Source organism: Schistocerca americana, chromosome 8, assembly GCF_021461395.2.
Source record: "Schistocerca americana isolate TAMUIC-IGC-003095 chromosome 8, iqSchAmer2.1, whole genome shotgun sequence".
Classification (NCBI taxonomy): domain Eukaryota; kingdom Metazoa; phylum Arthropoda; class Insecta; order Orthoptera; family Acrididae; genus Schistocerca; species Schistocerca americana.
Genome location: NC_060126.1, coordinates 462095123 through 462109697, shown reverse-complemented (window position 1 = coordinate 462109697; position 14575 = coordinate 462095123). Strand labels below are relative to the sequence as shown.

The following is a 14575-nucleotide window of genomic DNA, read 5'->3' as shown; positions in this document are numbered from 1 at the left end:
GCCTCTCATATTTTCTCTAAGTCTCTTTCTGTAGACACAGATGGGAGGTGAGGGCACAGGTAGTATTTGGATGTGAAGGACGTCCACAATCTCGACAGGTGGTGCTGGAAGTACAGCGGAAAGACATATGGCCGAACTTCCAGCAATTAAAGCACCGCATCGGGAGAGGGATATATGGCTTTGCGTCACAGTGGTAGACCATCACCTTGACCTCGTGCAATGTGTCACCCTCTATGGCCAAGATGAAGGTACAGGTGGCAACCTGATTATCTCTCAGATCCTGGTGGATGCATCAGACGAAATGGACACCTCGCCACTCTAAACTGGCGCGCAGCTCATTGCTAGACTGCAGAAGAAGGTCCCCGCAGGGGGCCTCGGGATATGTTCAAGAAGTCTGCAGTAAATCAAAGTTAAGAATACTAGTCTGTAATTTTACAGGTCCTTCTTATGTACAGTGAGTCACATGCATTTTTCTCATCATTTGCATGCAGAGAGGAATTTGCAATAAATGAAAGTGAAATACGAGTTCAATGCCATAGGGTACTCTCCGTAAAACCAAATTGGGATTCCATGTAGACCTGGTGATTATTATTTTTCTCAACTCTTTCAGTTGCTTCTCTATGGCAGGGATTTTTATTACTATGCCCTCCATGTAAGAGGGTATAGAACAATAAAATGATGGTATGTTTGTATAATCATCGTGTGAGAATGATCTCCACGTTGCCACAAGTTACCCCAAATGAAACTCCCTGAGATTTCCCTGGTTTCCAGAAAATTTCTGGCACTTTTCCCTGACAAATTTTGAGATCTTAATTGTAAGTAAAGACACAAGATGACAAAAAATTTAAGGACTTCTGTATTGCTTAACATGTGAGCAAAAATCTTAAATATTAACATCTTTTGTAATGAACTGTTTTTCAGTGGAGAAAGCAAACCAAATGGTATATATGTGTCGTTAAGACCACTGATGTAATTTTATTTCAATAAAATGAAACACATTTGGCGACAAAAGTATACACTTCCTTGGAGTCGCAAGAAGAATTTAAAATACCTTCACTGATTTCAGAAATAACCTCAGAAAAAGTAGGCCTCTTGAAAGAAGTTAGATTAGATTCAGTTTTCGTTCCATAGACCCAAAAAATGAGATGATTCTCATGGGTTGAATATAATACTTACTACCCTGATCATTTGTCACGAGATAGTCTAAATAGGATAATACAATGCAGGGAAGAGTTGTGTAAACCAACACTACAGGTGGCCGCTAATAAAATGTTGGTTCTACTACGTTTGTTATTGTCAGTTGTTACCAACTGTGTTATGTCTTATTTTACAGGTATTGTGCGATTTTTCTTTAAAGGAATACACGAGTGTATAACTTACAAACTGCCAGCGACTACCACAATTTTCTTCTTCTTATAGTCCATACTTTCTAATGTATAAACTACTTTCGAAGTGTCAAAAATGTACTAGAATAAATAAAAAGCTGCTCTGTACAATGTACTTGTGGCGAGACAGTTGCAATTCCCAAAACCCATCTCCTGTGGCCTCTGGCCTTCTGAGGAGCACTGTAGTCCTGGGTCCATGGATAAACCACGAATATCCACCACATTTTAAATCATGGTGGGTCTTCTCCATACTTAACCCTCATACTCAGCATGTGTTTCTCCAGGGTGCAATTTAAAAACAGTTTAAATTTTGCCTGTAAGTCCTCTATGTCCATTATAATGGAACTAAATGACGTCCATTCATTGTCTAATAAGTAGTATGCTAACAACTGCTTATCTGCTCTTTCCAGCACAAATAGTCTGCTGTATTGATTGACCAAGTCACTATGATAACACCATGATCACTAATCCCTGTCCCTATACTGGTGCCACAGATAAGGTAACTGGACAGTCTGATAAGCTGCTCAAGACAGTTTTCACAAGACTGTCTGTCCATACCACCTGCAATAATCCATAGGCGTCCCAGTCTATACTCAGTAGGTTAAAGCTACCTTCAACTAATACTGCATAATCTGAGTATTTTGATGCTGTTAAGCATAGACTTTCTTTCAATGATTCTGAAATTGTAACGGTGGACTCTGATGGCTGGCAAAAACACCATAAAATTAACACGAGTTCACACAGACCTGTTACATGGATCACAATAACTTCACCACTGTTTTTATTGAATATGCTGAATTTTACACATAGGCCCAGATTTCAGTTGGTTTAGTAACTTAAAAAAAATTCTTTTGTGGCAGTGTTATTGACTGACACTAACAGTGTAACTTAAATAAATTAATGATCTTAAAACCATAACACATTTTCATCAAACCAATACACATTTTCATCAACTGCAATAAACACACCCCCTTCCATGGCACCTACAAGTTGGCTTTTAGGTATACTTTCCACACCTTGCTAAATATTTCAGAGCTGTTTACTTTGGGTTACAGCCAGCTATCAGTTTCAAGAATAATTTGAGCGTGACAACTTTCCTGGGGGTGAGGGGCGCCAAGTGTTCAAGACTGTGACCAATACTTCAACAATTTAATCTTAATATTTTGACAGCCCTAGTGTCTTTTTTGCACGTGGTCTGACTTTGGTCTCTATGTATGGACTGACAAACGTTCTTCAGAGGGTGTCACATCCCGCAAGCACTCTACAAATACTCTGCTACCTGACTAGCTGCTCCCTTTGTGTAGTGCACCACTGACCTATCAAGAGGTGTCTCACACCTCCATCCCTTAACACAGACCATAAATCTACAGAAAAGAAGACCACAGAATCAACATAACCTTCAGTTGAGGCCTTCCGCTCGGCTTCAAACCAAAGAACCCCAATCAACTCTTGGAACAATGCTGCAAACCATGAGCCCTACTTGCACTCCACACCTGAGGCCAGCAGTCTTCACTGTTTTCGTCACACATCTGGATGAAATGAGGATGGGCGTCACAACCCAAGCAACAGACATCAATGCTGACATTAGCCGCAAGTTGCAGAAGACTGGACCCAACATGCATGATAGCCACAGTCAAGGCCACCTACAAACCTCTAATGGCATTTATAGCCTCTGGGCCGGGAATGCACAGTCGACACCTGTGCAGCTAGCCAATCAGGGATCAGTCTGTTTCTGTATTCCATACTGTGTGAACTCACATAATATTGAGCACTCTACCATGCTTTACGTGCTTAAAACTACGACTGACTGATTTCTGTGGATTTTATCATAATGGTTTAAACACTTAAAATGCAAAAAGTGTTTCGCGAACAGGCAAGGTGCCTTATTTTTAAAGTGTAGTCATTCTTCAAATGTGAGGCAGATTCAGGCAAACCAGTGAGCGACACTGCCAAGGTGCAGGAACATGACATAAGTCTACGCAGTGTTAGCCAAATTGAAAACGCACCATTCCTTGTAAGATGGATGGCCAGAGGTCATTAATGCTGTTGCCAACTATAATATTTGATGAAATAAACTATTGATTTTGAATTTTATTTACGGCATTCCACTGCTTGATTAAAATACTAATTTTTGTACGAACTCTCAACTAGATAGTATGGCATGGTACCATGTGTGTTTATAAAAGCTGGGCAGAAATTCTTAAGTCTATGCAGTCCACCCCCAACCTCTCCCAACACAAAAGAATGATGCAAAGTAACATGTTATCAGTGGTGAAAACAATTGACCGTGAAGTCATAAATAAATAATTAGATTAAGTTATGGTTTTAAGATCATTAATTTAAGTTACACTGTTAGTGTCAGTCAATAACCCTGCCACAAAAGAATTTTTTTTAAGTTACTAAACCAACTGAAATCTGGGCCTATGAGTAAAATTCAGCATATTCAATAAAAACAGAACTACAAAGGCAATAAACCCACATAAATAAGTAGAATCAGCTCCAAACACCTCAGAAATAAATTGTGGCTAACTTCTTCATTAAATTTACAAAAGCAATAAAGAGGTGTTTGGGAAAACAGAAATCTAAACAGGCTTACTACATATTACTAGATTAACACTGTCAATAAAAGGTAAAACATTTATTCCGAAGTATTTATTTAATGCTTATAAAACTTCTGTCCACGTCTCTCTCGCTTAAGAGACAAGTAGCATTCTTCCAGAAAAAGCTAATAAATAACGTTTAAAACTCTATTCCTCATTCTACAAATAATTATTTAGCAAGGTGAAAAATGTGCCCTGAATACTTACTACTCTTCAATACTGAGGAAACAACACTTACATTACGTAACAGCAAGAGGGGAAAAAAAGGACAAGTACTTTACCTGAGTCCTTCAGCCACATGAGTTAAGAGTTGACGCATCTCTGATTCTGAAAATGCAGTGCCAGTTCTGTGATTTTCTATAATGCGATCAGCAAGGCTACCACCATTGCAATATTCATTCTGAATTATCATATGGTCATCTTCTGCCCATGCAGAATAATAGCGCACAACATGTTGGTGCTTTCCCAGAACAGCATGAGCATATACTTCATTGAGAGCAGCTTTCCTGTCAACCAAACCAGTAGTGTAGAATGCAATAAACAGAAACACTAAATACGCCACTCTGACAAGAAATACCCTACAGTATAACTATAAAATTTGGGTCAACAGAACCGTCCGATTCCACCAGTCTGCTTCGACCCATCGCGTAAAGGTGTTATGGTCTCTCTCCGTGTGTGTGTGTGTGTGTGTGTGTGTGTGTGGGGGGGGGGGGGGGGGGGGGGGGGGGGGGGGGGGGGGGGAGGGGGGGGGGAGGGGTTGTTTTTCATAGTTGTAGGTGTTGGTTTTTTTTGTATCAGGGCCATTCCGTGCCAAGTGGTCTAATATCGAGAAGTGTTCCCACATGACCATCATGGATTTTGATGAAATTTTGTATGAACATTCACACTTGTTCTCAATGAACACCGGTAAAGCTTCAGTTTCAGAAACTCAATACTTGCAGAGATATCTATGTAAGTATTTGCATGAAAGAAACAAAACTTGGTCATCTTATACAACTTTTAGAGCTCTTTAAAGTAAAATATTAAGAAAAGGATTTCTGAGCAATTTTGATATAGATAATTTGAAGCAAAGTTGGGCGAAAAAATAGCTGTTTAAAAAAATGCGAACTTTAGTTTTTATATCTCCAAAAGTAATTGTTTGCACACCGTAACTCACTAACCAGGTCTTAGAATATAAAATTTCATTCTCCTATTGCTTTCCATTATTTCACAAATCTAGGATAAAGTTGACAATTTTTCAAAAAGTGCTAAAAATGGGTATTTTAGTCAAATTTTTCAAAAAGTGTTTTCGCCAAACTCTTCTAAACTATGGTCATTAGAAAGAGCATGTTCTAAACTATCTAGAAAAGTGGATTTGGTTTTGCAATGCAAGCATATAAGGCCCTAAAAAGTAGCATCATCAAAGAGGCACACTGGAAGTTTGAACACATTTTTCTGGCACTCAAATTATACCTGAAACCTTTTATTACGCCTAATAAATGTTTATTAGTGCCTTGAATAATTGAAATAAAAAGATCTGGTAAATAGGCAATGAGACTGTCAGAAAAACGTGAAAACTATGAGAAGTAGCCCTTCTGCTTTTATCGTAAGTTTTCATCTGCATAAAACTCTTCTCATTTGTAAAAAAAATGAGAGAGAGAGAGAGAGAGAGAGAGAGAGAGAGAGAGATAGATAGATAATTCAATGAATAATAGCTTCATATTTTTTGTACTTCTCAAAATTGTAAATATTTACAAGTGGAAAATGAAGACCTAATTTGTGGATTCAATTGTATAAAATATTTTTCCAAAAAAGAATTGGTTTGCTTGAATCATGCATCAAGTGATGTAAATTTTCCAATCAATATTGCAGAGATTTTAATACCTAGGTGTTGTAACCTGTGAATTTTTGTCTTAAAGTTATTAGGGAAACATGTGAAATTGGTTGGTTAAACATCTACGAGTTTTAATTTTGTGTTTAATCACACTTAAATGTAGCCTACTACCTTGGTAAATACGTAACCACTAGTTTCACAGAGAAAATTCACAAGATTCACTGTTTATAGAAAAATTAATGGCAACAATTTCTTTAACAATCAGACTGTTTCATTATTGTGAGCCTTGTTTGAACAATCGGTATTTCAGTGGTGTGTTTGCAGCATAGTGAGTGGCTTGGCTGAGTGTGGCTTGTTAAGCGATTCGTAATACCATCGAAGTTTGTAATCTAATTTACAAAAAATTGTTTTGATTGTGTCTTTTATAGCATATATCACTTATTAGATTTTTTCATTGGTATTATACATTGTGTATTCATTCAGTAGCAATTTGTGTGAAATTTAAGCAGATTATAATTTGCACTTAGAGGCCAAATACATTATTTAGTTGCTGGTTAGAGATAGATGCGGAAGGGAATAGCATACCTTCCTGCTCAATTGGGCAAGGAGATAGTGGAACAAAGTGTCATGTCACTTTCTTTGCCAAAAAAGCTGCTTTAAAATGGTTTTTAGTGATGAGGAAAAAGAGTTGTAGGTCCGACGTTCTGAAGCAAAGCTGGACAATACCTCTCAAGTTTGCCTACACCATGAAGCCCTGTTATTGACACAATATGAGAGGTTACAAAAAAATGCTTCAATCCCCTTGGGAAGGTGAATCATAATGTTAAGGCAGGAATTCAAACTCTTGATACTGAAACAGCTAATAAGGCTTCCGATATGTTGAAGAAGCAGCTTGTTAATAACATGAAGCCAGGTCAGAAAATTTGTCTGGCTTGCAGGACTACCTTAAATAAACACTTGGACAAAGCTTTATCAGCCTCATCATCACATTCTGACGAGGACTTTACACCAAAATAAGAATTAAATACTAGCTTATTGTCTATCGGTATTTCACCCCTGAAGAGAACAGTAAGTTACAGAGATAAGCCCCAATATGTGAAGAAGAAAATTCAAAAGGCTCAAAATGTGATTAAAAACAGAATTGTAAAGACAATGGGAGTAAATCAACAAATTGAAGATCCTAGTGAAATTACGGAATGTGGAAACTCTGCCGACTATGCACATTTGCTGACTGAACTGAAAGCCAAGATGCAGAATGCAATTCATAAAGAACAGATGCAAATTTTAACCTTGGCACCTGTAAGTTGGGCAGTCAGACAAACAGCAGCCCAGTTCGGCGTGTCCGAAAGAATGGTGAAGAATGCTCGGAAGGTTAAGGCAGAGAAGGGCATTCTGGCACTTCCCAAAAATAGGCAAAGCAGGAAATTACCAGCAGAAGTTGCTAGTAGAGTGTAAATTTTTTTTGAAGATGATAAGTATAGTAGGGTGTGTCCTGGAAAAAAAGATAGTATTTCAGTTAGACTTTTAGATAGAAAGACATACATGCAGAAAAGATTGTTACTTTACAATTTACGAGAAATGTATGTTATCTATAAGAATATAAATGGTCCAGAAATAGGGTTCTCAAAGTTTTGTGAACTTAGACCCAAATGGTGAGTAACAGTAGGATCAGCTGGAACACATGCAGTTTGTGTCTGTGCAATTCACCAAAATGTTAAGCTTATGCTTAGCAGAGCTGGTACACGTGAAAATTATAAGGAGATTCTCAGCAAGGCAGTTTGAACTCTAAACAGTGTATGCTACATCCCTGTGAAAGGTGTCCTGGGCCCGAAGCTATAGCATCTGAAATTGCCAGCTATTTCCTAGATCATGAGCCACAGGAAGTTATTGTGTTTAAGCAATGGATACATACCGATCGGGCCACACTGGACACTACGCAAATGGTAGTGGATGAATTTATTGAAGATGTAAAAAATGAAATATGGAGTCTGTCATGTCATTACATTGCCAAACATCAAAGCTTGCATCTTAAAGGCCTTAAATGTCATCTGAAAGACGAAGAGCTTTTTGTCCTAATGAATTTTGCAGAAAATTATTCTTTTATCATTCAGGATGCTGTGCAAGGCTTCCACTGGGACAATAGTCGAGCAAAATTCATCCATTTGTTATCTACTTTCGTCAGAATGAGAAAGTAGAATCTTTAAGTTTTTGCATTATCAGTGACTGTTTGTGGCATGCCACTATTACAGTTCACGTTTTTATCAAGGAGCTCATCAAATATATAAAAGCACGGTTTGCACAGTTATCCCACATTCATTATTTCAGTAATGCTCCAGTGCGCAATATAAAAATTTCAAGAATTTCCTAAATTTGTGCCATAACAAGAGTGATTTTGGAATGACAGCCGAATGGAATTTTTTTGCAACTAGTCACAGGAAATCACCTTGTGATGGGATTGGAGTACAATAAAGCGGTTAGCAGTAAGCTTGCAACGACCACTTAATGGACAAATTCTTACTCCCCTAGATCTGTTTCACTTCTGCTCTGAAAACATTAATGGAATTAAATTTGTTTTCGTCAGTAAAGACGAAATTGAAAAAATTATTGTGACACAAGAAGAGAGGTTTAAACTTGGACAAACTGTAGCAGGCACTAGAGAAAATCATCACTTTTTACCTATTGATGAAACAACAATTCACATCAGCAGAGTTTCAAATGATTGTTCATCTTTTCTAGCTAAAAGGAGCCACAGTAATGAAGGAGGCATATTAATGTCTGCTCTCCAACCAGGACAATATGTTGCATGCATCTATGAAAACATGTGGTGGATTGGGAATATCTGTGAGACCTCCACAGAGCAAAGGGATGCATTAATGAACTTTATGCACCCACATGGTCCAGCAAATTCATTTTATTGGCCACCAAGATTTGACAAGTGCTGGGTTCCGGAACACCACATTATTGCAGTTACTCCAGCTCCATCAGTAAATTCGTCTGGCCAGCAATACACCATTCCTCTTGATATTCATCAGAAAATTAATGTAGCATATCAAAAATTGAAATAGGTTAGAGGAAACAATCTAAGGAACCCAAGAGTGCCTTCTAATTTTACTATCAGGCTTGGGAACCTGTGTAAAGAATTAAGAAATAACATTGTTTCTATTTTTATTCTTTTGCTATTCAGACTTAAGCTAGGTCCTATTCATCAGGACTTCTTATTTCACTTATCCCAGACATTAATAAACATGTATAAGGCAAAATAAAAGGTTTCAGGTATAATTTGAGCGCCAGAAAAATGTTTTCAAATTTCCAGTGCACCTCTTTAATGATGCTACTTTTTAGGGCCTTATATGCTTGCATTGCAAAACCAAATCCACTTCTCTAGATAGTTTAGAAGAGTTTGGAGAAAACACTTTTTTGAAAAATTTGACTAAAAATACCCATTTTTAGCACTTTTTGAAAAATCGTCAACTTTATCCTAGATTTGTGAAGTAATGGAAAGCAATGGGAGAATGAAATTTTATATTCTAAGACCTTGTGTTGGTGAGTTATGGTGTGCAAAGTTTCAGTTATGGTGTGAAAAGTTTCGTGTACATCCCACAATTACTTTTGGAGATATAAAAAACTAAAGTTCGCATTTTTTTGCCCAACTTTGCTTCAAATTATCTATATCAAAATTGCTCAGAAATCCTTTTCTTAATATTTCACTTTAAAGAGCTCTAAAAGTTGTATAAGATGGCCATGTTTTGTTTCTTTCCTGCAAATACTTACAGAGATATCTCAAAGTTGCTGAAAATTCAAGGACGCACTATAGAAAGCTGTGCTATGGTCTTAAACAAGTGACTGTATCTCCAAAAGTATCGAATTTCTGAAACTCAAATTTTACCAGTGTTCATTGAGAAGATGTGTGAATATTCATAAAAAATTTCATCAAAATCCATGAGGGTCATGTGGGAGCCTCTAGACCACTTGGCATGGAATGACCCATCAATAGTTATGGTTGACTCATATAGATCAAGGGAAATGACTGATTCTAATTTCCATAGTTTTATGTGTAGGTACTGGTGTTTTGGTATCATCAGCTGTGGTCAAGGGAAATGTCCGATTCCAATCTCCGTAGTTTTTGCTGTAGGCATTGGTGTTTCGGTATAGTCAGCTGCAGTTGACCTATATAGGTCAAGGGAAGTGGCCGATTCCTGTAGATTTTGTAATTTTTTTTGTTCGTCATTTTGAGCGTTTTGGGATCGTGGTGTTATTTTTACTGTTATATTTAGTTTGTCCCCTCCCTAAAACCCCCAGTTTCCCGTGGTTGTCCCGTTAGTTTGGTTGTATTTTAAGAGGGAGATGTTGCTGTCTTATTTATACGTATTTTCATGTTTGTTACAGTGTGTATGTTGTGACATCATTGGCGCCATATTGGAGACACTTAGAATAGCCATTTCCGCCATACTGATGACGTCATAGGTCAAAGCAGACAGGTTGAATCCGACACTTCTGCAATCCCTAAAATTCAAAGGACATTTTAAATTAAGTAGGATTCAACATTACATGTAGACTGAGATGTAGGTGCCCCATGATATCACAAATTTAACAGCGTCATAGCAACTTCTAAGTCAAATTATCGCATCTCAAAGTAACTAAAATTCCGGACTGCACAGAAAACGAATTCTACAGTAATAACAATATTATTTCTCACTACATTGGTTCTGCCATCGGTTCTGTCAAGGGTGCTCACTTTTTACACAGCTCCTATAACCAAAAAAATTAAACCTCTAAATGCAAGGTAACTGAGCAGCTGAGTCTGAACTTAATAAGGGTGCGCACAACATTTGCCATAAAACCATAGCCCAAACACTTCCTAAGCACACTATACCCCAGAAACCTTCAAATCTGAAATGTTTTACATCAATCTAATTAAACATTGGTATTTGAAGATGGTTGCCATGATTTATGTCAAAACATGTTTCCTACACTACCCTAGAAATATTTTAACACTACACAAATTATTAAAACACTTACTCATTAGCACTGCCAGCAATTGGTTTTATACTCTTCTTTACTGCATATATACAACCATCAAGTCTGTTGATACACTTAAATACAGTTCCAAACTCTCCAGTTCCAATAAGTTCAAGTTCATGAAATTCCTGGAAAAAACATGGAAACAAATTGTTATTTCTTATTTATATTTTTTCAGTCACTGCATTCATCTTCCAACATGTTCTCAAACTAGTCATTTGTAATAGGCAAAACTGAAAGATGAATATACCTGTGACCAAGAGCCTTTTACAGACCTAAGAGCAAATCCTGACAATTGTCACCGCTAAGCAAACCCTCACTATCTGTCTTCATTTTGTAATAACACAACACATTATCTACAGCAATTTCTTCAGTGCCTTCTCTCTCTCTATCCAAACAGCAAATTATATTGGTTTCACTGTTCAGCAATTTCAGTTGACAGTTTCTTCACTGTAGAAGCAGCAGCAATTCATAATAGTAGACAATAAGAAGGAAAGTAGATAAAGTTGCAGTGCAAGACACATTGTGGAAGATATAGCTTTATAAATAAATGAAAATACTTTAGCACCCAACATATATACAATAAACAGGAACAAACAAGTTCAACAATATTGTAAAAAAGATAGTTGCTACTCACCATATAGTGGAGATGCTAAGTCTCAGATAAGCACAACAAAAAGACAGTCAGTAAACAAACAAACAAACAAACAAACACACACACACACACACACACAATCAATCATTGTCAGTTGATGAAGCCAGAGACTATAATTTGTGTGTGTGTGTGTGTGTGTGTGTGTGTGTGTGTGTGTGTGGGGAGGGGGGGGGGGCTGCATTTGCACAAGTGTGTATATGTCGTCTATTTTTGACAAAAGCCTCACTGACCGAAATCTTATTTTCTGACAGTCTTTCCATTTTGCCTATTTGTGACTATATATGGTGATCAGCAACTATCCTTTTCATAAAATTGTTACATTCCATTATGGATTTTCAACTGTTTAACAAAAAATTTCAGGATGACCAGGTCACTACCAATTTCTCAAGATATGTCTAAAATGTAGGGCATCTTCCAGTTTTTAGGAAAGTTTGCTATCAAGATGAATGAGTTCACACTATCAAAAGCTTTAGTTGTTGCTAAACACACACAAAATGCAAAACCTTGTTACGTCTGACAAGGATAAAAAAGTGAATCGAATAAGGAAGAGCGAGAGACCCAATTTTGACATAATAATGCTAATTACACAGATATAAAACATTAGACTCTAGAGTATACAGAAAGTATTTCACAGAAAAGATTCCTATGAAACCGACAAATTACCTTCATGACAATTTAGCGAATTTAAATGTTTCGTCTGCTTAAAGCCAACAGAAGCCCCCCAGTTTTATGACTTTAACATTGGCTCTTATGAAAGACTGCAATACAGAGACTCACATGATTACTCACACTGATGAAATATTTGTACCACACAGTTCTGACTGCAAGCCAAAATAATAAAAACGCTATACACAATATATAGTTATATGTTTAACCTTGTGGTATCTTGAAATATTTGAATCATGGAGAGCCAGCTTCTTTGTCGGTTGTTCCACTTCATTATCTGAATCATCTGATGCTGCCTGGATAGCAACCGAGCAACCACGTGAAGGCGGAGGTGGTGATCTACAAAGGAAGATTAAGTACTGGAATATTGATGAAAGTTGCTGTAAGATTTCAATAACTTAAAAGTATTATACTTCGCATACACATGAATAAGAGTTTGGGTTTAAACTGTTATGTTTAAAAAAAAAAAAACAGTCGCAGGAAACGCTTAAGCACTAAACTGACTACCTCCCCATATTGACACACACAGCAGACGCCAATTGTGCAACACTGTACAAATATGACAGAACATCACATAAAATACCACGATACGCACCCCACAAGACTCCTCTTGGATCTAGATCTCTTTTTGCTTGAAAGAAGCATTCCAGTTGGCGTGAATGGGTTTATGTTAGCTGCTGGCTTATTGTTATCGCTGTTTTCTCCTGTTGAAGCTTCGGGGGCGGTAAATAATCTTGATCGAGGACGCCCATTTTGTCGCCTGGCAAGACAGAGGTTGGAACGACGTAAAAACGGCGTCGAAAACGCTGTTCCAGAACTATTTTCAATTATTGTCTTCGGAGTAAGGGGCGAATCGAGAAGCCTGAGTGCACGGACTCCTTTGTACGGCGGGGAAAGGGACACCTTTAAATTAGTAGAGTTTGTCACATCACCACAACTGTTAACACTAAACTCGCGATTATGACAATCTAGTCCAAATTGTAAACTTGATTTTTCTTGCTGTAGTTTAGGAGCTCCGTCCTCATTCGAAGTGTCATGATCAAAAACTGAACTGTTGTTAAAATCATAGTTATCATCAACCGACGAATCAAAATCTAAAATCCTCGAGCCTGACTCTTCCATTTTTCGAAAACTTCATACATTAAAACGCTTCACAAAAACACAAGCCACTAAATCTTACAAAACGAATGGCGGCAAATCATAACTATCACACGTTAAACCGGTAACCAACCACTTCGCGGGATTCAGAGGCAAAGCGAATAATACGAATACCAACATAACAACATCAAAATACGACTGTTAGCAGTTTCGATTGTTGAATTTTACTTTATTTCCCACTAACGACCAGTTTTTCAAAATTTAGTCACAAGAAACTTATAGCTGCCATATAATCATCAACAATAAATGGAACTCAAACAGCACTCCACTTATAAAGACGATTTTTGACAAACGCTGCAACTTTCTGAAACTGAGAAATAGAAATTATTTCTAGATAAACGTGACATACAGTTTAATATTAAACTAATTTTTCGATCATTGGTCATATGAGAGAGCAAGCTATTAAGGAAGGACAATCTTAAACAGGGACAGTGATACATCTTTCAGATCAAGATAATTTGAATACTGGAGTACTTCAAGGAAGTTTGTTTGGCTCAATACTGTTTCTCATTTACATTAAAGACTTTCCACTATATGTTACACAAGATAAAACAGTGTCATTTGTTCATCACAGCAATAAAATAATTACTGGGAGGACAGCAGAAACATTAGGAGTAAAAGCTGACAAGGCACTTAGAGGAGGCCACAAATGGTCAACAACGCTTAATACAAAAATACTAATAACATGAACTCTGATACAAATAAAAAAGAATTAACACAACAAAGCTTAAATTATGTAATAAGTTTGCAGCATGTGCTTGTAGCACAGAAGTTTTAGGTATTTGTGTTGATCAGTAATTAAAATGGGAAATGAAAATATCAGGGTACTTGGAAAAAGAATTATCTCAGCACGCTATGCCCCACGATATTAGCAATAATGTTTAATAGCTCGCTTCTAAGAATAACATGTTTTGCAGATATATGTACTTATATCATCAATTATGACATACTGTAATACTCTGGGGTCCAAATGCTCACAATATGGAAAGTGTGTTCAGACTGCAGAAACAGGCCGTCACAATAATAAGGATGAATCATGAAAAGGCCCACTGCACCGAACTGTTTAAAACATGGGGTATTTTGAGAGTTGCAAGTTCTTTCAAACTACAGTTTTTATGAAGTAAACTTGTAGCAATGAGTAACAAACATCTCAACACAGGATCACCAAACCAGACACGGCAGTTGCTAGTATCTGTATAGAAAGAATAGCGTTAAGACCCAAATACTATGTATTACCAAGGAGTCAAACTATACAGGGCGAGTCGCGTAAGACGTAACA

General features: G+C 37.2%; 1 protein-coding gene across 1 annotated transcript in view; it reads right to left on the bottom strand.

Annotated features, from left to right (window-relative positions):
• LOC124544639 (wee1-like protein kinase) overlaps positions 1-13380 on the bottom strand; it is a 69565-nt gene extending 56185 nt beyond the window's left edge. The window contains exons 1-4 of the mRNA XM_047123250.1: positions 12734-13380; positions 12348-12477; positions 10818-10945; positions 4267-4491 (exon numbers count right to left, since the gene is read on the bottom strand). Of these exons, the coding sequence (XP_046979206.1) occupies positions 4267-4491; positions 10818-10945; positions 12348-12477; positions 12734-13260 (1010 nt within the window). The 5' untranslated portion in view covers positions 13261-13380. The remainder of the gene's footprint in view (positions 1-4266; positions 4492-10817; positions 10946-12347; positions 12478-12733) is intronic.
• Between the last annotated feature and the right edge of the window lie 1195 nt (positions 13381-14575).